The 24,061-nt window shown below is 42.4% G+C and overlaps 1 protein-coding gene across 8 annotated transcripts in view; it reads right to left on the reverse strand.

The window, feature by feature from the left end:
* Nucleotides 1-24,061, reverse strand: part of VPS13D (vacuolar protein sorting 13 homolog D) — a 257,455-nt gene that overhangs the window by 129,654 nt on the left and 103,740 nt on the right. For all 8 annotated transcript variants that reach the window (XM_049618063.1, XM_049618062.1, XM_049618059.1 and 5 more), the window contains 10 exons: nucleotides 21,983-22,118; nucleotides 20,797-20,844; nucleotides 18,709-18,859; nucleotides 18,397-18,607; nucleotides 13,641-13,888; nucleotides 11,891-12,082; nucleotides 11,456-11,582; nucleotides 9,652-9,794; nucleotides 5,571-5,701; nucleotides 5,154-5,329 (listed from right to left, as the gene is read on the reverse strand). In XM_049618063.1, the coding sequence (XP_049474020.1) occupies nucleotides 5,154-5,329; nucleotides 5,571-5,701; nucleotides 9,652-9,794; nucleotides 11,456-11,582; nucleotides 11,891-12,082; nucleotides 13,641-13,888; nucleotides 18,397-18,607; nucleotides 18,709-18,859; nucleotides 20,797-20,844; nucleotides 21,983-22,118 (1,563 nt within the window). The remainder of the gene's footprint in view (nucleotides 1-5,153; nucleotides 5,330-5,570; nucleotides 5,702-9,651; nucleotides 9,795-11,455; nucleotides 11,583-11,890; nucleotides 12,083-13,640; nucleotides 13,889-18,396; nucleotides 18,608-18,708; nucleotides 18,860-20,796; nucleotides 20,845-21,982; nucleotides 22,119-24,061) is intronic.

Consider the following 24,061-nt stretch of genomic DNA (forward strand, 5'->3'; position numbering starts at 1 on the left):
TTTCCGATTCTGTGTCTCCCTCTCTCTCTGCCCCTCCCCCGTTCATGCTCTGTCTCTCTCTGTCCCAAAAATAAATAAAAAATGTTGAAAAAAAAAATTAAACAAATACTACCCAAAGCAATCTACATGTTCAATGCAATCTCTATCAAAATAACACCAGCATTCTTCACAGACCTAGAACAAACAATCCCAAAATTTCTATGGAACCAGAAAAGACCCCAAATAGCCAAAGCAATCCTGAAAATGAAAGCCAAAGCTGGCAGTATCACAATCCTGGACTTCAAGATGTATTACAAAGAGGTAATCACCAAGACAGTAGGTACTGGCACAAAAACAGACACTCAGATCAATGGAAAAGAATAGAGAACCCAGCAATGGACCCACAAACATATGGCCAACAAATCTTTGACAAAGCAGGAAAGAATATCCAATGAAATAAAGATAGTCTCTTCGGCAAATGGTGTTGGGAAGACTGGACAGCGACATGCAGAAAAATGAACCTGGACCACTTTCTTACACCATACATGAAAATAAACTCAAAATGGATGAAAGACCTAAATGTAAGACAGGAAGCCATCAAAATCCTAGAGGAGACAGCAGGTCAACCTCTTTGACCTCGGCTGCAGCAACTTCTTATTCAACATGTCTCCAGAGCGAAGGGAAACAAAAGCAAAAATTAACTATTGGGACCTCATCAAGATAAAAAGCTTCTGCACGGTGAAGGAAACAATCAGCAAAACTAAAAGGCAACCTGTGGAATGGGAGAAGGTATTTGCAAGTGATATATCAGATAAAGGGTTAGAATCCAAAATCTAGAGAGAACTTAATCAAACTCAACACCCAAAAAACAAATAATCCAGTGAAGAAATGGGCAAAAGAGATGAACAGACACTTTCCCAAAGAAGACATCCAAATGGCTAACAGACACATGAAAAAATGCTCAAAATCACTCATCATCAGGGAAATACAAACCAAAACCACAATGAGATACCTCCTCACACCAGTCAAAATGACTAAAATTAACAATTCAGGCAATGACAGATGCTGGCGAGGATGCAGAGAAAGAGGATCTTGTTTGCATTGCTGGTGGGAATGCAAACTGGTACAGCCACTATGGAAAACAGTATGGAGGTTCCTCAAAAAATTAAAAATAGAACTACCCTATGACCCAGCAATTGCACTATTAGGTATTTATCCAAAGGACACAGGTGTGCTGTTTCAAAGGGGCACATGCACCCCAATGTTTATAGCAGCGCTGATAATAGCCAAAGTATGGAAAGAGCCCAAATGTCCATCAACAGATGAGTAGATAAAGAAGATATATAGATATGTATATAGATATATATATGTGTATATACATACACACACACACACACACACACACACACACATACATACATACAATTGCTAAGTATTACTTAGCAATCAAAAAGAACGAAATCTTGCCATTTGCAACACTGTGGATGGAACTAGAGTGTATTATGTTAAGCAAAATTAAAGAAAGGCAAACAACATATGACTTCACTCATATGTGGAATTTAAGATACAAAACAGATGAACATAAGGAAAGGGAAGCAAAAATAATATAATAACAGGGAGAGGGACAAAATATAAGAGACTCTTAAATACAGAGAACAAACAGGGTAGCTGGAGGGGTTGTGGGTGGAGGGATGGGCTAAATGGGTGCTGGGCATTAAGGAAGACACTTGTTGAGATGAGCTCTGGGTATTATATGTAGGGCATGAATCACTGCTTTCTACTCCTGAAATCATTATTGCACTATACGCTACTTGGATGTAAATTAAAAAATAAATATATTATTAAAAAAAAAGAAAAATTCAGAGAAGAGAACATTCTATAAGAAACTGGCTTGGAATCTTTAAAATTTTCTTTTTTTTTTTTAATATGAAATTTATTGTCGAATTGGTTTCCATACAACACCCAGTGCTCATCCCAAAAGGTGCCCTCCTCAATGCCCATCACCCACCCTCCCCTCCCTCCCACCCCCCATCAACCCTCAGTTTGTTCTCAGTTTTTAAGAGTCTCTTATGCTTTCAATGTCTATAAAGACCAAAAAAGGAAAAGTAGGACTACTGTAGATTAAAGTGGATGAGATATGTCTGCCAAATAAAATGCATGACCTCTGACTGAATCCTAGATCAAGGCAAAGGGTGTTATGCTATGAAGGTATTTCAAAAGACTATTTATCAGGGCCACCTGCTAGCTCAGTCAGTAGAGCATGTTAACTCTTGATTTTGGGGTTGCAAGTTTGAGCATGTTAGGTGTAGAGATTACTTTAAAAAAAAAAAAAAAAAAAACAACTATCAGGGGCACCTAGGTGGCTCAGCTGGTTGAGCATCCAACTTTGGCTCGGGTCGTGATCTCACATGTGAGTTTGAGCCCTCATCGGGGTTTTAGCTGTTAACACAGAGCCCGCTTTGGATCCTCTGTCCTCTCTCTCTGCCCCTCCCCAACTCTCTCAAAATAAATAAATAAACTTATATTAAGTTTATTCAGTGTGTAATGTTAGTATATTTATTTAGAAAAATGTCCCTGTATTTTTTTTTTTTAATGTCTATTTTTGAGGGAGAGAGAGACAGTGTGAGCAGGGGAGGAACAGAGAGAGAGGGAGACACAGAATTCAAAGTGGGCTCCAGGCTCCCGGCTGTCAGCACAGAGCCCGATGCGGGGCTCGAACTCACGAACTGTGAGATCAAGACCTAAGCCAAAGTCAGGCACTTAACCTACTGAGCCACTCAGGTACCCCAAAATGTCCTTGTCTTTAGGTAGATAAACTATAAGTTTTTATGGCTAAACTAACAGGGTGACTTCAATTTACATTCAAATGGCTCAGAGAAAAAGTGTGTACGTGTACATGCATGGAGACAAAGCAGGATACAGCAAAGTGCTGATGTGTAGTTAATCCAAGTGAAAGATAAAGGGGTGTTCTTTGCACTACCTGTAAGTTTTCTGTAGGTTTAAACTGTTTCAAAATGAAAACACAGGGAAAGGAAAAGAAACAGAGGGTCTTTGCTCAGTATCTTAGGACTGTGCACTAGAACCCCTCCGAAGGGTTGACAAACGTATACAAGCCACCTTCGTTCCCCACGTCCACACCTTTTCTTTCCTTCCTTAGTCACGAGCAACTTTTGCTCAATTCTAAATTGGCTTCCTCTTCTCACACAACATTTCTAGGCGACCTCCACCCAAGCAGTATATAAACCCCTGGTGGTTTTAGCTACAGAACCAACTCCTCACCTCCCTGCCCGCCATTAAATCTCGTGGGGATACAGGATACTAGCAGACTAGCTTCTGGGTGGAGCAGGGGTAAGCACACCGGCCCCCTAACCACTTGGCTCCCTCATCCCCTGAAGTCACCTCCTCAACCACCCCCGACAACTCCTAGGAACACAGCTTGAAAACCCCTTTACCAGACGCAGTGAACTCTGATAAGGGCCAGAGCAAAAGGAAACTAAGAAGGGCACACCACTGACCGCCAAGAAAAAAACAAAAAAACCCTCAAATAATACATGTTTTAAAAAGTCAATATAGATATTATTTTGCATCATCTCTTTTTATATCAGCCATGCTTCTGTTCCCTTATAATAATGTTCTCAATGCAGAACTAACCATGAAGTATAAAAGCTTACATTATGCTTTTAAATGCATCAAAATAGCAATGATTTCAGGGTCTTTAGCCTCAAAAGCATTTGATGAAAGAAATTAAACAGAATGGGGCACCTGAGGGGCTCAGTCGGGTAAGCATCTGACTCTTGATTTCGGCTCAGGTCATGATCTCACAGTTTGTGAGTTGAGTCCCGCATTGGGCTGTGCGCTGGCAGCACAAAGCCTGCTTGGGATTCTCTCTCTGTGCCCCTCGCCCCACCCCCACCCCCACCCCCACCAATCCCACATGTGCGTGCCCTCTCTCTTAAAATAAATAAACTTAAAAAAAAAAAAAAAGAAATTGAATAGGACACAAATAAATGGAATAGCATTCCACGTGTACAAATCCAACTTAATATTGTTCATATGAAAATGGGGCCCCAAGTGGATCTACAGATTCAATATACTCCCTACCAAAATCCTAAGTGATTGTTTTTCCAGAAGAGAAAATTTTACCCTGAAATTCTGATAGAATCTCAAGGAATTCCAAATGGCCAAAATAATCTTAAAAAAGAACAAAGTTGAGGGGCAACTGGGTAGATCAATCAGTTGGGAGGCCGACTTCAGCTCAGGTCATGATCTCACGGTTCATGAGTTCGAGCCCCACATAGGGCTCTGTGCTGACAGCTCAGAGCCTGGAGCCTGCTTTGGATTCTGTGTGTGTGTGTGTGTCTCTCTCTCTGCCCCTCTCCGCTCTCTCTCTCTCAAAAATGAATAAACATTTTAAAAAATTTTAGAAAATGGGGCACCAGGGTGGCTCAGTCGGTTGAGCGTCTGACTTTGGCTCAGGTCATGATCTCACAGCTCGTGAGTTTGAGCCCTGCATCAGGCTCTGTGCTGACAGCTCAGAGCCTGGAGCCTGCTTCGGATTCTGTGTCTCCCTCTCTCTCTGTCCCTAACCCACTTGCATTCTGTCTCTGTCTCTCTCAAAAATAAATAAACATTAAAAAAAAATTAAAAATTAAAAAAAATTTAAAAACATCTGATAAAAACAGAAAGAAAAAATTCATCCTGTGGTAGCTGAGGCTAAATTTGTTGATTTTTCTTAATAAGGACCTGAGGGTCACTGGGTTGGGCAAGAAAGGCCAGACGATTTACTAAAATACCACCAAGTGAGACAAGAGTATACACAGTGTGCAAGAATACACAAAACCATCTATCAACAATGTTAGCATCTAAGTGCAGACACAATTCTCAGAGTTGCAGGCAATCACGAGCTCAGCACTACCCATTGGATTTATAACCTCAGACCATAGCAACTGCACAATGGTCAAAACTGTCAACATGCCTTTAATTCATTCCATCGAAACATTCGGTCACACTTACTTGGTCACCACAAATTTTAAGAACTTAGAGCCAGAAACATAACCACCCATTTCATAAAGGGCAGTATTACTATTTACTTCGTAGATATTTCAAATTTATATGATACATTACTGCACCTGGAAGAGGACTACGTTTTGTCTAAATACAGTGTCTGAATTTACCTCATGTTGATATGAAAGGAATTATTCTTATTGACTTCAAACCCTCCAGACCAAATACAATTGGGAACATCCATCAATCTGACACACAAGAGCTGATCATAATCATTCCGAGGCCAATGGAACACCACGCTGGAACCAGGAAGGGTGGAAATGTAACCTTCAGGATTGGCTGTTCCCTAAAATATAAAGGATCACTGTCTTTAGTCAACAAATACAAGTCAAGACAGTAAATGTTTGCTGAGTAACTGCCTAGTCTGGGCCTTGCTCTCTACCATGAGCTACTTAGGGTACCAAAGGCATAAAATGGTTATTCACATCACAAAACTTAACAGTGTTGATGGGGAGATAAATCATGGCATTAAAACCCACTGTACTGTTAAATAAACACTGGTCATTCTTCAAAAGTAAACGACTTACCTGTCCTCTGGCAAATTCCCTCTGTGCAAATGCAAGCTTGTGAGATGATTTATTATCTAACAGGTACCGGGGGGCAAAGATGACCATACAGGTGTCAATATATCGACCTCGGCCTTTCTTGACATCAATACCTACAAATAATAAGAGCCACTTCCATGAATTCATCAGAAGACAGAAAATCCATGGTCCAACAAAAAACAATAGGCTTCACAATTACTTAGTTTCTCAGAGAAAATAATTATGTCACCCAGAGCCTCTATGAAACCTTCCAAGAATGGAATGAAATCAATGAGTACACTCCAAGTATTATTCTTCATGCCCCCTCAGGTCTTGAAAAATCTCAGTGGTGATACCAATATCGTTGTAATTCCTGGTTTCTCACTAAAGGGTGCACCATCACAACAGCAACTAAGGCACGCAGGTGTTTAGCCACAGATACCTATGGTCTCCATTTATGAAGTGGACTACTAAGATAGTTTATGTAATACACTTCTGTTTACATCTGAAACACAAAATTTCCTCCTTGAGAACTTGCTCCTTTTACATGATATTGCAGAAATTTCAGATTACTTAACTGGATCCTGCACGGCCCTGAATGCAGACAGAGGACTCTTCTCTAGGACTTTCTTTTAGCTCGCTGCCCAAGAACCCAGCTGGGACATAAAGTTAAATATCATAGGATATACTCATTCACAAGCTCAATGATTCCAGCACCTACCATGTACTGAAAAAATAGAACAGCAAACAAAACACATGCCAAGAAAACAAAGTCATAATCAATCAGATGGAAATCTCACAACATTGGATCCCAAGGGAAGAAAGAAGGGAAACAGCATGGAATTATCTTAAAAACTCTGATGACAATTTTAAAAACTACAAAACTCAGTGGGATAAGTTATTCATTCATTCAGACAATAAATAGAGCAACTATATTCAAGGTACTAGGGTTATACAGTGATAGCAATATTTACAGCTAGAAATAATTTTAAAAAATAATATTTATTGAAAAATTTTTTAAGTAGGCACCATGCCCATGTGGAGCCCAACATGGTGCTTGAACTCACGACCCTGAGATAAAGACCTGAGCTGAGATCAAGTCGGATGCTTTAACCGGTTGACTGAGCCGCCCAGGCACCTGTTTATTGAATTCTTAATGTATGCTATGTTTCTACCAAAGGCCCTACGTTTAATTCTCATAACATGTCTTGAGTCAGTATTTTCACTTTTCACTTTCTAGATGAGGAAACTAAGGCATACGGGAAGCTACGCAACTTGCACGAGGTCAGACAGCCAGTAAGTGGCACAGCTGGGTTCAAACCCAGGCACACTGCCTCAGGAGCCCTGCTCATATTCTGATGAGACATACATAAGGACCGTAGTCAGCAGTCAACAAGTGTTAAGAACCATAAAAAAGGAAGAGATCTTAGGACAGGACAACTAGGTTCCCTGAATGTCCCAACATAACCCCAAATAGAAATATTCCAGTCTGTTAACTCCATAATTCACCTGTACTGGCTTGAAAAACCTGGTGTTGCTTTAACCTAAGGCTTCAAACTACCTAAAAGACTGAGCAAATCACAAAAACAAAGAGAATCTGAAATTCTGTGTCTAAGAAATGCTGAGTAATACTTAAACAGGGAGATATACCCTATCGTTTTTTTTCTGTAACAGACAGGAAAGCATTGTCAGAAATCTATATTGATAGCTAGCTGATCTCAACCACTACAAAGTCTGCCCACAACAAATATATTCTTTTTTTTTTTTCTTTAAGTAGGCTTTACACCCAGCATGAAGCCCAACGCAGGCTTGAACTCAGGACTGTGAGATCAAGACCTAAGCTGAGATCAAGAGTCAGACCCTCAACAGACTGAGCCACTCAGGCACCCCAGGATATGTTTAATTTGATATTATAAAAAAAGACTACTGTATCAATGCTCAATTTTTAGAAAAAAGCAGGCTTTTTGTTTCCTTTTTCATCTTAGATAGCCTTGGCAACCCCCCAATAAATATCTTTATCTGATAAGATAAAAATGTTCAAAATCCTTCTTTTTGGAGGCACATATAAGGCTAACTGGCAAGGTCCTCCCAGGCTCTTTATCTTGGGACTTTGCTTTTAACTATTCCTGACAGGGAGCTAGCTATCTATCCAATTCTTCAAAAATATTCAAGCGAGAGATTCCACAAATTTCCATGATAATACATGCCAAGATCTCACGATGCTAGGCATTACCAAGTCCCATCCTGCCCCTTCTATTCCTTTCTTTGGTGTAACAACAAAATTCATATCCCAGTATTGTTCCAAAAAACATACGCAATGACTTTTAATAAGCACTCCTCGCATAAAAGTTTCTATGTGTGCTCACTGCGTATTTCTGACTGGAGACTTGTGTCTCCGCAGGAACTCTGTGGTCCCTTAGTGCCAGCCGCTTCAGAAGGGCACAACTTCCATTCCTCCCTCAACCTCCCTTCTGGCAGCTTCTAGCCAACCTCTGGTATCTTTCTTTAGGAACTGTGTCAAGGGCAAGATATCCCAGTAGACAGCCAAACACAGCATGAAGCAGCCTTTGCTTCTTCAAGAGAGGAGCAAACAGATGCAAAGACAAAGGACAGAAAATGATCCTCAGCAAACACACACACACACACACACACACACACACACACACACACACACAACTTAAAAAAAAAAAAAGGAAAGAAAGAAGGAAGAAGGAGAGGGAAGAGGGAAGGGAAGAGGGAAGGGAGGAGGGAAGGGATGTGGGAAGGGAGGAGGGAAAGGGGAAGGAAAAGGAAGGGAAAGGAAGGGAAAGGAAGGGAAAGGAAGGGAAAGGAAGGGAAAGGAAGGGAAGGGTCCCCAGCTGGAGGATCACAGAAAGTTTATTTCTTCTACTAAAAATCTTAATACCAACCTTAAAGAAGACAGTTTCCATATCAAGGGAGAATGCATATAAATTCATGTTCCAAAAACAGAAGAAGGAAGCTGGACTTGGAAGAGGCTCTTGCTAACATGCCCTCAAACAAATATACCCTTTGACCCTCCATGGGATTCAGGGTAAACAGCTTCATACCACCTTAGTTCTTCCTTCTATAAAGTGACTATATCTACACCGTCCAATTCCAGCTGCCATTGATCATGAACGGCTACTTAAATCCATTAAGTACAACGAAAGATTCGATTTCTTGGTCACACTTACCACGTTTCTTAGCAATGTACTCTCGCGCGCGTGCTTGGTGGCCACGTGTGGCTAGCACTGCAGGGCTGGACAGTGTGAAATGGAGCACTGCCATCATTGCAGAGAGTTCAATGGGCAGCACAGTTCTAGATGGTTTTCCAACATCCAACACTCAACAGAGCTTTGAGATGTTTGGAAATTATGTACTAAAGGAAGGGTACGCTGCTAACATATTAAACCCGAGACATATTTAAGTCAAGCTTAACTCTTCAGAAAATCTTTGGAGTTGAGCATTCCTGATGGCTAGGAGGCATACAGACCAGTGTTCCCCGCTTCCCTCCCCACTCTCCACCTCCACAAGCTAAGCTACTTTACGGGCTTCTAATTACTATAACTGCTAAGTGCATTTTATTATATTTTCTGCTTCAAATGCATACACCCCAATTAGAATCCTACTTCTGACCCAGACTTGCCCTTTGCGTCTGGGCAAGCCACTTAACCTCTCTGCTTCAGTTTCAAGGTGAACAATGCTTCTTGCCCTCTGAGGGTTTGCAAGTTTTAATGAATGCGTGGGAAATGGTTGGAGGATGAAAAGCATTCTAAGTGTTCCTATTATTCCCATGAAAAACAAGGATTCAAGCCAAACTGATACTTTCCTAACACAGGTGAGTCTGAAATTAAACAGAGCCCCAGACCTCAAAAGGGCAGTGTTTACGTGGCTCCTGAGATCCCTAGGAGAATAGGTCTGTGTTGATATCAATCTAGCATTCGGAGAACAGATACCTGACCCAATGCCAAACGAGAAAATCAGCACTTGCAGCCAGGCCAAAACGTATGGCCAGCTTATTCCTCCAAGCCTGAGGTCATCGGCCAATGGTTCTGATTCTCCCGCTGCTCCAAATGTAACCCACCAATGTTATAGATCAGCCCTGGGCGGTTTCCTTGCTGGATGACTTTCAAAGCTCGGACACCACTACCGCCATCCAGTGAGAAGCCCTGACACCAGCCCGGCATGCCTTCCGGATGAATCCCCCTTCCGATTCGCATCGTGCAGCTGTGGGGCAGAAAAGCAGAGATACATGTATTCATCCATAGGAAAGTCTCATCCACCTGTTCTAATCAGGGACCACTGCTACAGCTACCACCCGAAACGGAACTCTAATACTGGCTCCTCCTCACTCTCGGGCGATTCCCAAACACAGCAGGCCAACAACCAGCGGGCAACACCCTATCTTGGAGGCAGCCACGGCACCACAACGCATGAAATGTGCTGACATCTATAGCTAGACACGCTAGGAGAAGATTCAAGGATTCTATGAGCATAAAGCATAAGGAAAATGCTACGATACCTCATTCCTCTGAAAAACAAGAGTTCAAGGCAAACTGATACTTTCCTATCGCAGGTGTTTCAAGGGTTTGTGAAAATACCTTGAATGTAAGAGAAAAGTGTACACGTGGTTCTGCACACACAAAAGTAGAGAGGAGGCAGCTGACGGTATGTTCTTTCTCAGGCCTGGTACTGTTACAACGGCAAAGCATTGTTACGTGGGCCAGTGTCTTGTCAGGGATCCCGGAAACGTAATTCTTGAGTATGTGTTCCGGGTCTACCACCAGTGGCCACGTAACCTTGCACGAGTAACCCTCTCTGAGCCTCAGTTTCCTCATCTTAAAGTAAAACAGTATTTCCTGCCCTGTCGAATCCATTGGGATGTTGAGAGAATCAAAGGTGATGGTCTATGCAGAAATGCTTTGGGAACTGTTGAGTTCCCTGGATACGTCAAAGTGGGTCACAAATGTCAAGTCCTAGATCTGACACTGTCAGAATCCCCTCAGGAAAGGTGTGAGACATGGCTTGCCGACGTGCCAAGTGGCTGTATGTATCTCCCACCATGTCTAGCACCCCGGTCAATCCCCCCGACTCCAGGGCCAACCGAGACTGCAGCCCTCCCTGGGAGACATGTCTGCGCCCACTGGCACCCAGCGCTCCCCGAGCCTTCCTAGGAAGGCTGCAGCACATCTCTCCTCCTCTGTGACAGCAAATGGCACTGTAGCGCCATCACCTGTGCTCATGTCTCTTTGGAGGAAGGCTCCAGATTAGAAGACCCCTATAAAAAGCAGAATGTCAAAACCAAGAACAAAAGGGAATTCATGCTCCTACCACATGCTCAAAGGCAGGTCATCTAACTCTCCCAACGGGTGCTCTTCCCGGCCTTTCAGCATGCGATGAGGGCTCTGAGATCTTGAAATGGCACCGTTTATGTCAAGGGTAAAAGCGATGGACCCTGAGCCCTTACACAAATCGCCCTGGACTGGGTCAGTGGGGTGGCTGTTTTACCAAAGAGCCAGGCTGTGTCCCCCTCTGATGCCAGCTCTGCTGCCTGGGCTGAGGGCTCCGTGCAGGAGAAAACCAGGCAGAGAAGGGAAGGGAACCCGTGGGGGCTCTGCTCACTGGCAGAGTTACGAACAGAACTGCTTCAATACATGTAAAATAAAACTAGCTTTCATTACCAACCCACCAAATGGTTTATTTTCAATATCAAATGACACAGAAATTAGATCCAAAAAAATCCCATTAGGTCATGGTCCTCTTCCCCTGCCAAGTCAGGACTGTTATCTACAGTATATTTCTACTTACACGGACACACTAGAGCCTTTGCTAATTTTTTTCCCTCGCCTAGGAGCTTACTTCCCCTTTCCATAAATTACTGTACTCACAGGTTGGGCTGCTCTTTGTCCGCGTAGCAGAATAAGAGAGGGCTCAGGCTCCGGGCCAGCTCATGCTCTTCAAACTGGCCTGCAGTGTCTGTCTTTGCATTGTCCTGTCTGAAGATCAGCGGTAACCCTTTAGGGAGGAGGGGAAAGTTTACATCAATCCCACCCGGTCTATGCAAGACAGATGTACGTGGCAAAGGAAAAAAAATTGTCACAGGGGAAAATGGTGAAAACCGAATTTATTTTGTGGGCTCAGTCTGTTGTCCGAAAGGACAGTTTTGACCACGATGAAGCACTTCTTATGGAGGCAGGAGAGTTTCGGCAGCTTACGCTGTTGAAGTCACCTATTTGCATTGGCTCCACTCGGTTAGCGGAGCAAATGAATCTGAACTCCCATGACCGGCGCCAAAGGCCCAGTTGAGCAGCCTCTGTACATACCTGTTTTGTTAATCAGCCAATACGGAGCGGAAATGAAGATCTTCAAGGATCCTTCTGCTCGACAAACAATCCGGATGGTGAGGTTCAGCTGCCGCCGGTTGATGTCGTAGAGTCGCATTCTTACCATGTAGTTTTGGGTTCCCGGTGGAATGAGCAATTCTTTACAGAGTGGGAAGTTCTCCAGCGATACCCCTGAAGAAGATACAAGCTACTGTCCTCCCGGTTTCTCACTTCCGTTTGTCAAAATAGTCCAAAGCCAAACAAAATTGGGTACTTCTTGGAAAAATCAGAACTATAGACGGCACTGGCAAAAAATGTCATTAGAACGGCCATTTTCCCTGCACTGGGGCGAGAATAAATATGAAGCAAACCAGATGGCCTGGAAGGTACAGGAGAGAGTCTGAACTGCACAATCAGAAGGATGGAAATACCAAAAATCTATCAATGACAGCTATGATTATTGTGAGCTTACTCCTCATCAGGCCCTGAGCTGGGCACCTCAAACACAGTAAAGGCAAGTACAGGGTAACAGAGTCAAGGATTCTCCAGCTCCACCGGCTTGCTTCCGATTCCCAGTCTGTCCTTGCCAGCTGTGCAACGTGGGGCAAGCTAATCTGCCAAGTGGGGAGAATACCAGTAGGTCTGTCACAGGGTCGTTATTAAAAGTCATAATCCACGTGCAGCATGGCTGGGAAGAGAAGAGTGCTGGGTGTGCGCACAGTGGTGGGGGTGGGCGGTGGGGAGACGCTGCCATTTCCCGCAGGGGTCAAGAAACATTGCGGAAGAGGTTGCCTAAGTGCAATGCGTGTGAGGTTCCGCATCTGTAAAATGGGGAAAACAGCGTCTGGCTGAGACAGGGACTGTGAAATGCAATGAGGTGACACAGTGAGATCATTCATGAAACTGTACAGACACAAACATCTACGTCATTACCTTTCAACGTGTCTAAAACAACCTTAAAAAAAACATGTCCTGGGGCGCCTGGGTGGCTCAGTCAGTTAACGTATGACTCTTGGTTTCAGCTCAGATCATGATGTCATGGTTTGTGGGGTTGAGCCCCGTGTCAGGCTCTGTGCTGACAGTGCAGAGCCTGCTTGGGACTCTCTGTCTCCCTCTCTCTCTGCCACTCCACTGCTCATGTGTGCACTTTCTCTCTCAAAATAAATAAACTTAAAAAAAAAACAAACAAACCACAAATCCTTAAGTGCTACAAATACAATGATTCTTGACTTTGACTTCATCCACCCCTAGTGAAAATCACCAGGTGCGTGAAACACCCCAGACCTCAATTTCCTCGTCAGTAAACAGGACAAGTAACTACTGTAAGGATTACATGAGACGACGGGTATAAAAGCCCTTGACATGACGCCCAGAGTACAGTCTATACTGAGCAAATGTTTTCTCCTTTCCTGAAAAGAGGAGAGATGTAGGATTTTGCATATTTTACAGTCAGGAAAACTTAAGGTTTGAAAAGATGAAATGACTTCCCATTGAAATCACATCAAGTAAACAACACAAGAAAAAGGCTCTGTTGAGTGCTTCCTCTGTAAATCTTTTGGATCTGCTCAGGTTTTTTCTTTTGGTAATTTTCTAAGAAGCTTTTTTATTTCAACTGCATAAATCCTTTGAGCTCGGTTACTGAGATAGCCTATGTGTGATAATTTTTCTAAAATGTTTACCAAATGATCACAAAAGACTCATGGACGTTTCCATAGCGTTACCACAGATGATTATCTGACTAAACCCTTACCTAATTCGATGTTCTGGGATGTGTCAGCTGTGTGCAGGGCCACCTCTTTGCCAGGTTTCAATGTCCCATTAATTGGCATTCCTTTAACATAAAAATCAAGTTCACAAGGTAACAAGTTGCAGATGACCACAGTTGGCAGGAGATATATGGTATGCCCGGGTTGTCTGAAGATCTGCTTTGCACTGTCAGAAAATATGTTTGAGGGCATATAATCTGGGTAATTCTCCTTCTTTATGGCTACGCAAAACCTATGAAGACAAAGCAGTGGAAAAACCATCAGCCTAAATAAAGAACTTGAATTTTTCTTCCTTAGTGGAGTATGAGAAAGCTTAACACTAAACCGGTTCAACAATTCAGTAGGATATTTGCAGTTTTCAATCTCAGACACATTTATACTGAGGTATATAGTTAAAAATACAGTAAGATGTGTAATTTTAAATGTTCAGTTTGGTGAGTTTTGACAAATATGTATACCTCGTTAACCACGACCCAACACCGTTATAGAATCTTTCTCTCACTGCAGAAAGTTCCCTCCTTTCCCTTTCCAGGCAACATCCTCTCCTAAGAAAGAAGCAACCACTGTCTGATACTTATCACTTATATATTGGTTGAGCCTGTTCTTGAATTGCGTGTAAATGGAATGATACAGTATAGGTTACTCCCCATGTCTGGCTTTTTTTGTGTGTAAAATGAAATTTCTACAAGATGCAGCCATGCTACTATATGTATCAGAATTTTGTCCGCATGCCAGTATATGAATGTACCATTTTTTATTTATTCATCATTCTGTTGACAGCCGATTGGGCTGCAGCTAGCCAACTGGGTTGTACCCCCAGATCAAATTAGCAAGAATGGAAATCCTAACAACATTTTGTTTTCCAATCCATGAACTTTGTTATCTTTCCACTTAGTTACTGGGTTTTCTTAATATCTCTTGGCAAGGTTTTGTCACTTCTAGCATTGAAGGCTGGCACATAACTCCTTAGATTGATTCCTGGGTAATTAATGTTTTCTGGTGCTATTGTAAGTAGTGTCTTTTTAAAATTACACTTGCAATTGTTCATGGCTAGAATATAAGAATACAATTGATTCCTATATCTTAAATCTTGATCTTAAATCTTGAAATCTTGATAACTTTATTAGGCCTCATAATCTTATGGAGTCCATAGTTCTCTACATACATGACTGTGTCATCTGCATATAACAAGTTTTAGTTCTTTTCAGATCTTTAAGCTTTTTCAATTTCTTGTTTACTTATTTGTCCCTATTACAATGGCTAGGACTGCTACTGCAATGTCAAATGAAGTTGCTGGTTCTCAATCTCAAGGAAAAAAAGTTTAAGTATAATGGTAGCCGTAGGTTTACGACAAATGCCCTTAAGTAGATTGTAATATTCCCTTTGGTTGCTAGTTTGCTGAATATTAGCATGAATGGGTGTTGTAAGCTTTTTGTTTATTTGGCATTTAATGAGATAATCTGATAGGTTTTTCTCGTTTAGTCTTTTAGGTTAATACAGTAAATTACATATATCAATTTTCAAATGTTAAAATAATCTTACATTCCTGGAATAAACTTCACTTGCTGGATTTCTATTTGGTAACAGTTAGGAATTTTTGCATCTCATGTGGGAATACCAGTTTGTAGTTCCTTTTTTTTTTTTTTTTTTTTTTTTTTAATAATATCTATGCCAGTTTGGGTACCAGGTATATGCTGGCCTCATAAAATAAATGAGGAACTGTTCCCTCCTCCCCTGCTTTCTGAAAGAGTTTACCTAGAACTGGTATTATTTCTTCCTAAAATGTCTGGTAGAATTCACTAGTGGAGCCACATGGGCCTAAAGTCTTCATTATGGGAAAGCTTTTTATTAAAAATTAAATTTCCTTAGAACTACCCTATGACCCAGCAATTGCACTACTAGGTATTTATCCACAGGATACAGGTGTGCTGTTTCGAAGGGACACCTGCGTGTTCATAGCAGCACTATCAACAATAGCCAAAGTATGGAAAGAGCCCAAATTTCCATCGATGGATGAATGGATAAAGAAGATGTGGTATATATACACAATGGAGTATTACTCGGCAATCAAAAAGAATGAAATCTTGCCATTTGCAACTTCATGGATGGAACTAGAGGGTATTATGCTAAGCGAAATTAGCCAGAGAAAGACAAGTGTCAAATGACTACACTCATATGAGGACTTTAAGAGACAAAACAGATGAACATAAGGGAAGGGAAGCAAAAATAATATAAAAACAGGGAGGGGGACAAAACAGAAGAGACTCTTAAATATGGAGAACAAACAGAGGGTTACTGGAGGGGTTGTGAGAGGGGGGATGGGCTACATGGGTAAGGGGCATTAAGGAATCTACTCCTGAAATCATTGTTGCACTATATGTTAACTTGGATGTAAATTTAAAAAGTAATAAATTATTTTAAAATTTTAAATTTCTTTATCAAATATTTGTCTATCTCTTCTTTGTGTCAGTTTTGGTAATCTTTGTTTTTAAAGAAATTTGTCATTCTAGGATTCAAGGGTGGAATTTATCTGTACAAAACTGTTCACAGAATCTCCTTTTAATCCTTTTAATGTCTGTAGGATCTATAATGTCTCCTCTTTTCATTCTTTATATGGTAATTCGTGTTTTCTTTCTTTTCTCCTTGATCAGTCTTATAAGACATTTACCAAATTCAGTAATCTTTTCAAAAAGCCACTTTGACATTGTTGATTTTCTCTATTTTTCTATTTTTTTGAATTCCACACATTTTTATCATGTCCTTTTTCTATTTATTTCTAATTGATTTTGGTTTCTACCTTAAGGTAGAGGCTTACATCGATTTTACATCTTCCTTATTTTCTAATAAGAGCATTAAAAGCTACATATTTCTCAAAACAAAACAACTATACATTTTTCTCTAGAACTGCTTTTGCTGCCTCCCCCACATTTTAATGTCTAATTTTTATTATTGTTCAGTTCAGAATATTTTTAATATCCTTTGTGATTTCTTTCTTGACCCCTGGGTTATCTAGAAATGTACTGTTTAATTTTCCAAATATTTAGGGATTTTAGAGGCATCTTATTGTTACTGATTCTCACTTTAATTCTATTGTGATCATGAGATATACTATGTATGGTTTCAGTTCTTTTTTTTTTTTTTTTTTTTTTAAGATTTTTTTCATTTTTGAAAGGCAGAGAGAAACAGAGTGTGAATGGGGGAGGGGCAGAGAGAGAGGGAGACACACAACCCAAAGCAGGCTCCAGGCTCCGAGCTGTCAGCACAGAGCCCGACGTGGGGCTCGAACTCACGGACCTCAAGATCATGACCTGAGCCAAAGTCGGCCGCTTAGCCAACTCAGTCACCCAGGCATCCCTCAATTCTTTTAATATTTATTGATCTTTGTTTTATGGCCCAGTAGATGGTCTCTCTTGAGGACTATTCCACACACAGTTGATGTGAATGTACAATCTGGAGTTGTTGGTAAAAGTGTTTTATAAATGTCAATTCTGACAAGCTGATTGACAGCACCGTTCAAATCCTTTTGTATCTTTATTGTTTTTATTTTGCAAATTATTGACAGAGAAGTATGAAAACAGTCCGTTATGGCTATGCATTTACCTATTTCTCCCTTGTCAGTCTGTTAACAATGGCCACTCTGGGTAAAGGGCATACTGAAATTCTTTACACTCTTCTTGCACCTCTTAAGTTTACACTAAATGAATGCCGAACTTCCCTACAGAGAAACCTAAGCTGATAGCCTCTAGTCCAGGTAAGTTTAAAGTCTAAGTTCAGAAGGATCTAACAATGAATCTGGAAACATATTCCTTATTCTCTTTGGAAGGGGCAAACAGGAGTCTAAATGATTAGATAATTTTGTCAAGGTCCCCAAGGAAAGTCAGTGCTAGGTACACGAGCCTTCCTCCAAATTCCTCTGAAATCCATCATATGAAAACTTCTAACCCGAGGATTTTGCTTCTCAATTTAGGAATGGGAACTAGTATTATTTTTTTCTTCCCTCTCTACATGTCCTCTCTTTATACTGATGCACACAGACCAGTGTCTGATCCTACATGTGTGTTTTGGTGGTTTCTCCCATAAATATTAGATGATAAGCAACAGTCCCACCCCCACCAAAGATTAACCCTTGAATCCTTATAAACTCTAACACAAGGACTTAAGGAATAAGAACTTTATGATTTTAGGGGTGCCTGGGTGGCTCGGTCGGTTGAGTGTCTGATTCTTGATTTGAGCTCAGGTTGTGATCTTGTGGTTCGTGGGTTCAAGCCCCGCATCGGGCTCTGCGCTAACAGTGCAGAGCCTGCTTGGGATTTTCTCTCCCCCTCTCTCTCTGCCCCTACCCTGCTTGTTCATTCGCTCAAAAAATAAACTTAAAAAAAAAAAAAAAAAAAAGAACTTTAGGATTTTATTTTATTAATTTTTTTTTTAATGTTTATTTTTGAGACAGAGAGAGACAGAGCATGAACAGGGGAGGGTCAGAGAGAGAGAGGGAGACACAGAATCTGAAACAGGCTCCAGGCTCTGAGCTGTCAGCACAGAGCCTGACGCGGGGCTCGAACTCACGGACCGCGAGATCATGACCTGAGCCGAAGTCGGATGCCCAACCGACTGAGCCACCCAGGCGCCCCAGAACTTTAAGATTTTAAACAAGCACAACTGAATCACTAAGGGTCCTCAGAGAGAGAATGATTTTTTTTTAAAAAAAGCAAAATTGACATGCCATCCCAGTACTGTGCGTACCTGAAGAACCGGCTTTTGTCCAAGTCCATAGAGTGGCACTCTCGTTTGCTGCTGCTAACCTCTGCAGTCTTCACTACATTGGTCCAGTGGATAGGAGCCTTACAGAAAAATACGCCCAATCCCTTGGGCCGGGCCTGTAGCCGCCAAGAAGTGAGATGTAAAGGCACAGCAAACGAATCCCCTGGCATGATGGCAGGCAGCACCACAGGCTCTGGCACAGAAAACAAGGGTCAGCATCTTCGGGGAATGGTCTCCCGCCCAAAAGTTTGACTCTCTCAGGATAAAAGGGGGACAGACTATGTCAAAACTCACTGTCGGGAGCTGACGGGCTATCCAGTCTTAGTTCCATTGGTGTCTCAAGCCTGTTCTTCACAATGAGGGCAGACCGGACGGTGATGACTTTCCGAGCACTGCCTTCCATCGTCACGGCGAAGACCACCCGGACAGGCGGGAGCGAAGAGAACTGCGAGTAAGACAGGAATAAAAGCACCACAGCTGTGCTCGTGAAAAAGCACACAAAATACAGCAATACCAACTAGGATGCCTAAATCAAAAGCATCTTATTACTCTAACCCTTCAGTGAAATTAGTCATTCAACCCTAAAACCACTCATCTTTAATGGGCATGAATATCCTACAGATAGACGCCATGAATGTAGCCAATCTTAAACATTTCTAGAAAAAGACTGATACTCTACTCAGACGCGGTGTCACAAAGTGTATCACAAAGAAAAATCAGTCCGAGGCCTCTAGACACATTATAAAGATACTAAGACCCATAATAACCTATTAAATCTTCCAAGCTTCCTGCAATTTGATAAGAAACTGTCTGCTGGAAATCACCCTAATGCCCTTGGGTTCTTATACCTCAGCCCTTATATGGAAACTGTGAACGACACTTGTTTTCGACTCTACTGGAGGGGAGTAAAGATCATCCAAAGCAACCAAACGTTCAGAAACACTGAGGTAAGACTTTGAAAAACATGAGATGATTTACCTTCTGTGGTATTTTTCTCTCAGATTAACATTAAAGCGAGAAACACTCCTTCAACACTAACAATGGGCTGGATACTACCCAATACACACAGAAAAACAGAAGGAAGTCTTCTGAGATTAGAGCCTGTCTTTGTAAAATCCACAGAGTGTAGGGGAAAGAGTTGTCTGCACTGGTATGCCTTTCACAGGAACAATAATTACGTTTTCCCCCTAAATGTCATAAAAATTACTCTCTAGGCCCATACACAATTTGTTGGCATGCCTGTAGAAGAAGCAACATTTGTATTTCAAAGAGCTTTAAAATCAAACTTCTCTCTCTTCACAACTTTTTCAGCTCTGTTCAATAATCACCCTTTCATAAACGGGACACCGAGGTTCCGAAACTCAACAGAGCGGAGGGAAGTCATTTATTTTTGGTCTTGGGTTGCAGCCACTACTTTCTTTTTCCATGTGTTCATTCACACATCCAACACACGTTTTGTTTTACTATCAAGTGCCGAGTTTTTTCCTTTTTTAAAGTATAAAACCCCACATCAGGTACACCAAAGAGAAGGTTTCTGCAACTACCATTCTTTGAATGAGTGTCCAGAACATACTGACAGTGCTTCTTTTTTTTTTTTTTAATGGAGAAACAAATGACACTACATCCAAGCTTTTCATATTGCCAACTTTTTTATTAAAACAAACAATACGTGGAAACCAAACTAATGAACAACAAAATGAAGAGCTCCTCCATGTTTTGAACCAAGACTTCCAGGAAGGCCCAATGAAAAGACAAACTATCAGTTTCTGGAGGGTTTTCAGAGGGACAGAATCCCAGCCAAAATCATCACCAAAGCCTCCGCTGACCCAGCCTGGCAAATCCCCGAAAGAGCCAAGGCCCAAGAATAATAGTTTTAAATCTTGACACCGCTGCTTCTTAAACATACCTGAAATCTCACATTTCAAAACCTACTACCGTCAGAAGAAAGTAAAAGCACAAATATGAAAAGAGTTTTTTAATGTCATCTTCTGGTGATGTTTCAAGAGCCAAATGGGAAAAAAAAAAATCTTAGTATTTTTCATTCTTATTTACTTTTATGACCTTGCAACTAAAACCTAGGAAATGCATACAGCCACAGAGGGTTAATTTATATTTTAACTTAGAAAGAGAAGGGGACCTTGAACCACAACATGGGTGTTTTCTCCTCCTCCCCTGTTAACGCTAGGTCTAACATACCAAGTTAGTTCAAACGCTTTCTTGCAGGTTCTTATAAAAGGAAGGTAATTGTTAACAGAAAAGGACAAAGGTCAGTTTCAATCACACATAGGTCATGAAGTCCTGGGATCATCAGGACATCTATGTATGGTTGAAACGCAGTGTATACAGTCAATAAACGCAGTGACACAGGAAAACCATACTCACATAAACCTGGGGATGAATAATATTCGTTCTGCTGCCTGGGCTGCCAATCTAAGAAAAGATTCCAAAAGTCAGAGAGCCAGCGCAGACCTCAAATGACAGGCATCGTTAAATTCAATGACAATGTAATGTGCTTGAAAGGGTGGGATTTCTAAATAGTCTCAGTCAAGTGTGGTCCATCGTGAAGAGAAAACATCTTAGAGGATATGGAAAAGGCAATATTCATTTTATAACCATTCCATGTACACGGAATTTCTCCAGGACACATCAATACAACAGAAAGGTATCTGGGGGGGCGGGGGGGGGGGATGATTCCTTTCCTTACTAGATGGAAATTTAGGCGGGAACGTAATCTGGAGAGAAGGCTTCCTCTTCTAAGAAACTCGGGGCACAAGAGCAGAAGCGGAGAGAGAACAGTGTTCTTGGAGGGAGGGTATTTTTCATGAATAAGGGAGCATGGGGAAAGCTGTGAGGCCTTTGCACTTTCCTCTTCATCACTGGCTACCCCGAAACAAATGCAGTTATCCTCCGAAGTACGACCGGGTCCTGGGTGGGAGCCCCTGAGGCGGCCACGCCAGCTGCAACGCCAGCCTCTACCCGCGTGTCCCAGACAGGGAGGCCGCCTGCGTCACCGCCCAGGCTGGCCCTGCCACCCCGAAAGACTGCAGGCTGGGGTCACGTCAGGGCAAGCGTGTGTGAGAGGATGTGTGATCAGAAAATAAGTAACGACGGTGGACATCTGTCCTTATGCCAGAAGGGAGGAGAGTGGAGACACAGAACTAGAAGGATCAAGGAACAGCACTACGGAAATGTAAAGAAGGCCGTATATAAAGGAAGCAGAACGGCACGTGCAAGCCGAGCCAGTACACACGCGGCCGGCAGATTAGCACACTGCCAGTCGGGCTAAGTGAGTACGAAATGGGTCTGCACAGGTGAGGTGATACATGTTCCCGCCGATTTTGGATCTCGTTTCTCTGCTGAAATTGACCACTGGCGGCTTACCTACATATTGACTACGACCGCCTACGACTGACCCAAAATATACTTAGGTCTTCCTGCTAGAGCTAGGGGAAACGAGGAGCAAGATTTCACTAGAGCAGAGTGACAGGCTTAACCTGTCTGACTGGCTTTCAGGGCATGTGGCCGGGGCACCACGGTGCCACTAAATACCCATTCTAGAGCCACACACCGTAGAGGAAGAGGAATTCTTATCCGGTGCTGCATAGCGGAAAAATGTCCCGACTTTGTCCACAGACACTGGGCTCACTTGCTCCCAGCCGTTCACTCTCACTTGCAGCTGATGAATCCGGAGGTCGTGGGTGTGTCTACCAAGGAGAACACGGGAAAGCATGTTAAGCACAATCGGAAAAAGGGTAAGAAAGCGGAAGCAAAGAGTCAAATCTGATTTACCGTATAAAGACCTAAAAACCCAGTTGGCCAAGCCTTTTTGAGGATTACCTAATGCGAGAAAAATCAGGAGAATATTTTTAAGTGGGTGTCACACTTAAAACAAAAGTGCAAGATCCGTAAAGCTTGAGCAAGAGCGCGTTTACCCTCCCTTTGTACAAACTTTGCAAGTCCTGTGCACAAGCCCAGCTTCTTCCCCCCACCAGCCCCCACCCCAAGCTCGATAAAGCGACGTCAGGTATAACCATTGCAGCGGGGTGGTAAAACCGTTGCACCAGCAATTTCGTCACATAACCGTACTCTCGGAAATGCGTAAGATGGCATTTTCTTCTTGGCTCCCTACTTCTCTTGGAACCACATTCAGTTGTTTGGCTTCGGTCCTACAAGACTACAGACAGGTTATGAGAGACGGAGCCCTCCGAGCGTTAGGGCTGAAGTCCTCGGCTGAAACTAGAGCAGAGAAGGCAGGGGGCAGAACAGGAGGAACGGGAGGAAATTGCACATTTAATTCTATTTTAGATTTTGCCTAATTCAAGCCAGAAGCCTGAAATGGGGAAGTGGACTTGGGGCTGACAGGAAAAGGGGAGGGAGGCAGGGAGTGGGGGTACCGTGCGCCAAAGAGCTGGAAAAGCCAGAGAAGGCATTTATTTTGATGAATTCAAGCAGAACAGTGGGACTTGAAAAGCGTTACTGGACGGGTATACTAAAACGGAAATGACAAAGAGGTCAAACCCCTTCTGTCACAACGGAGGCCATGCTGATTAAGAAATGCAGCCAGCACTTCTACAATTGGCTTCTCCAGGAACTTTGTGGAACAGGAAAATGCTCCCCACTCATCCCTGGAAATTCTACCGTGGCTTCCCAGTACATGTGCCCAGCACGGTGATTTTCTAAGCTCCGTTTTTCCTGTGTAATCACCGAGGGGGCCCACAAGTAAAGAAGGCCTGCCACGAGGGAATGATGTGTTGGTACAAGTGACACACGAGGAAGAACTGTCTGACTCGGGGGCAGGTTTGCACACAAAGACTTAAAGCACAGGGAAGCAGAAGACCACGGAAGGCTGAAGCCGAGCTCTTAAATTTCAGCCCTGCTTGAAAACGGGTATGAGGCTCAAATGCTAAAATCTTAACCTATTCGCTATCCACCCGATAGCCCTTCCACTTCAACATGTTTGCAAACAAAAGGACATTTTATGACCTCTCAGTAACCAGACAGAACCTCTTTCACATTTATTCCGGTCCTCCGGCTGGCTGTTTCAAGAGCGCACTGGCCAGCAGTCTCCCCAGATGAGTCATTCTTATCCTCCTTAGAATCAGAAGTCCTTATCATTATTGGCCCTGCTTCCTGAAACCACTTGCTTGCTAAGAGTGCTATGTGGCACGTGCGTCTCTTAAAGCTAAAACCAACGTGCTCGGATAACCTTTTAAGAATAGCATGTCATGCCAGTTGGGGAAGGAGTAAGTCACAGGGAGACAAGCACAGCACAGGGAATATAGTCGGTGGCCCTGTAAAAGCGCTGCGTGGTGACAGATGGCAGTCACACCTGTGGCGAGCACAGCCTAACGGAGAGCTGTCCAATCACCAGGTTGTACAGCCGAAACTAATGTCACACTGTGTCAACCATACCTCAATTACAACAAATAACAACACACAACAAAATCAGGTCACCACTGTGCCATAAAAACCAGGCTAGGACACAATGAACTTGACAGCTGCTCTCCATCTTTCGGCCAAATTATGGGAAACACACTGGTTATCAGCTCATGTGTCAAATAAAGGGATAATTAATGGAAACGAAATGTATTTCCAAGACAGTGAAAGGAAACACTGATTTTCAAAATACCTTTTAAAAATAAAACAT

Source organism: Panthera uncia (assembly GCF_023721935.1).
Source record: "Panthera uncia isolate 11264 chromosome C1 unlocalized genomic scaffold, Puncia_PCG_1.0 HiC_scaffold_4, whole genome shotgun sequence".
Taxonomy (NCBI): Eukaryota; Metazoa; Chordata; class Mammalia; order Carnivora; family Felidae; genus Panthera; species Panthera uncia.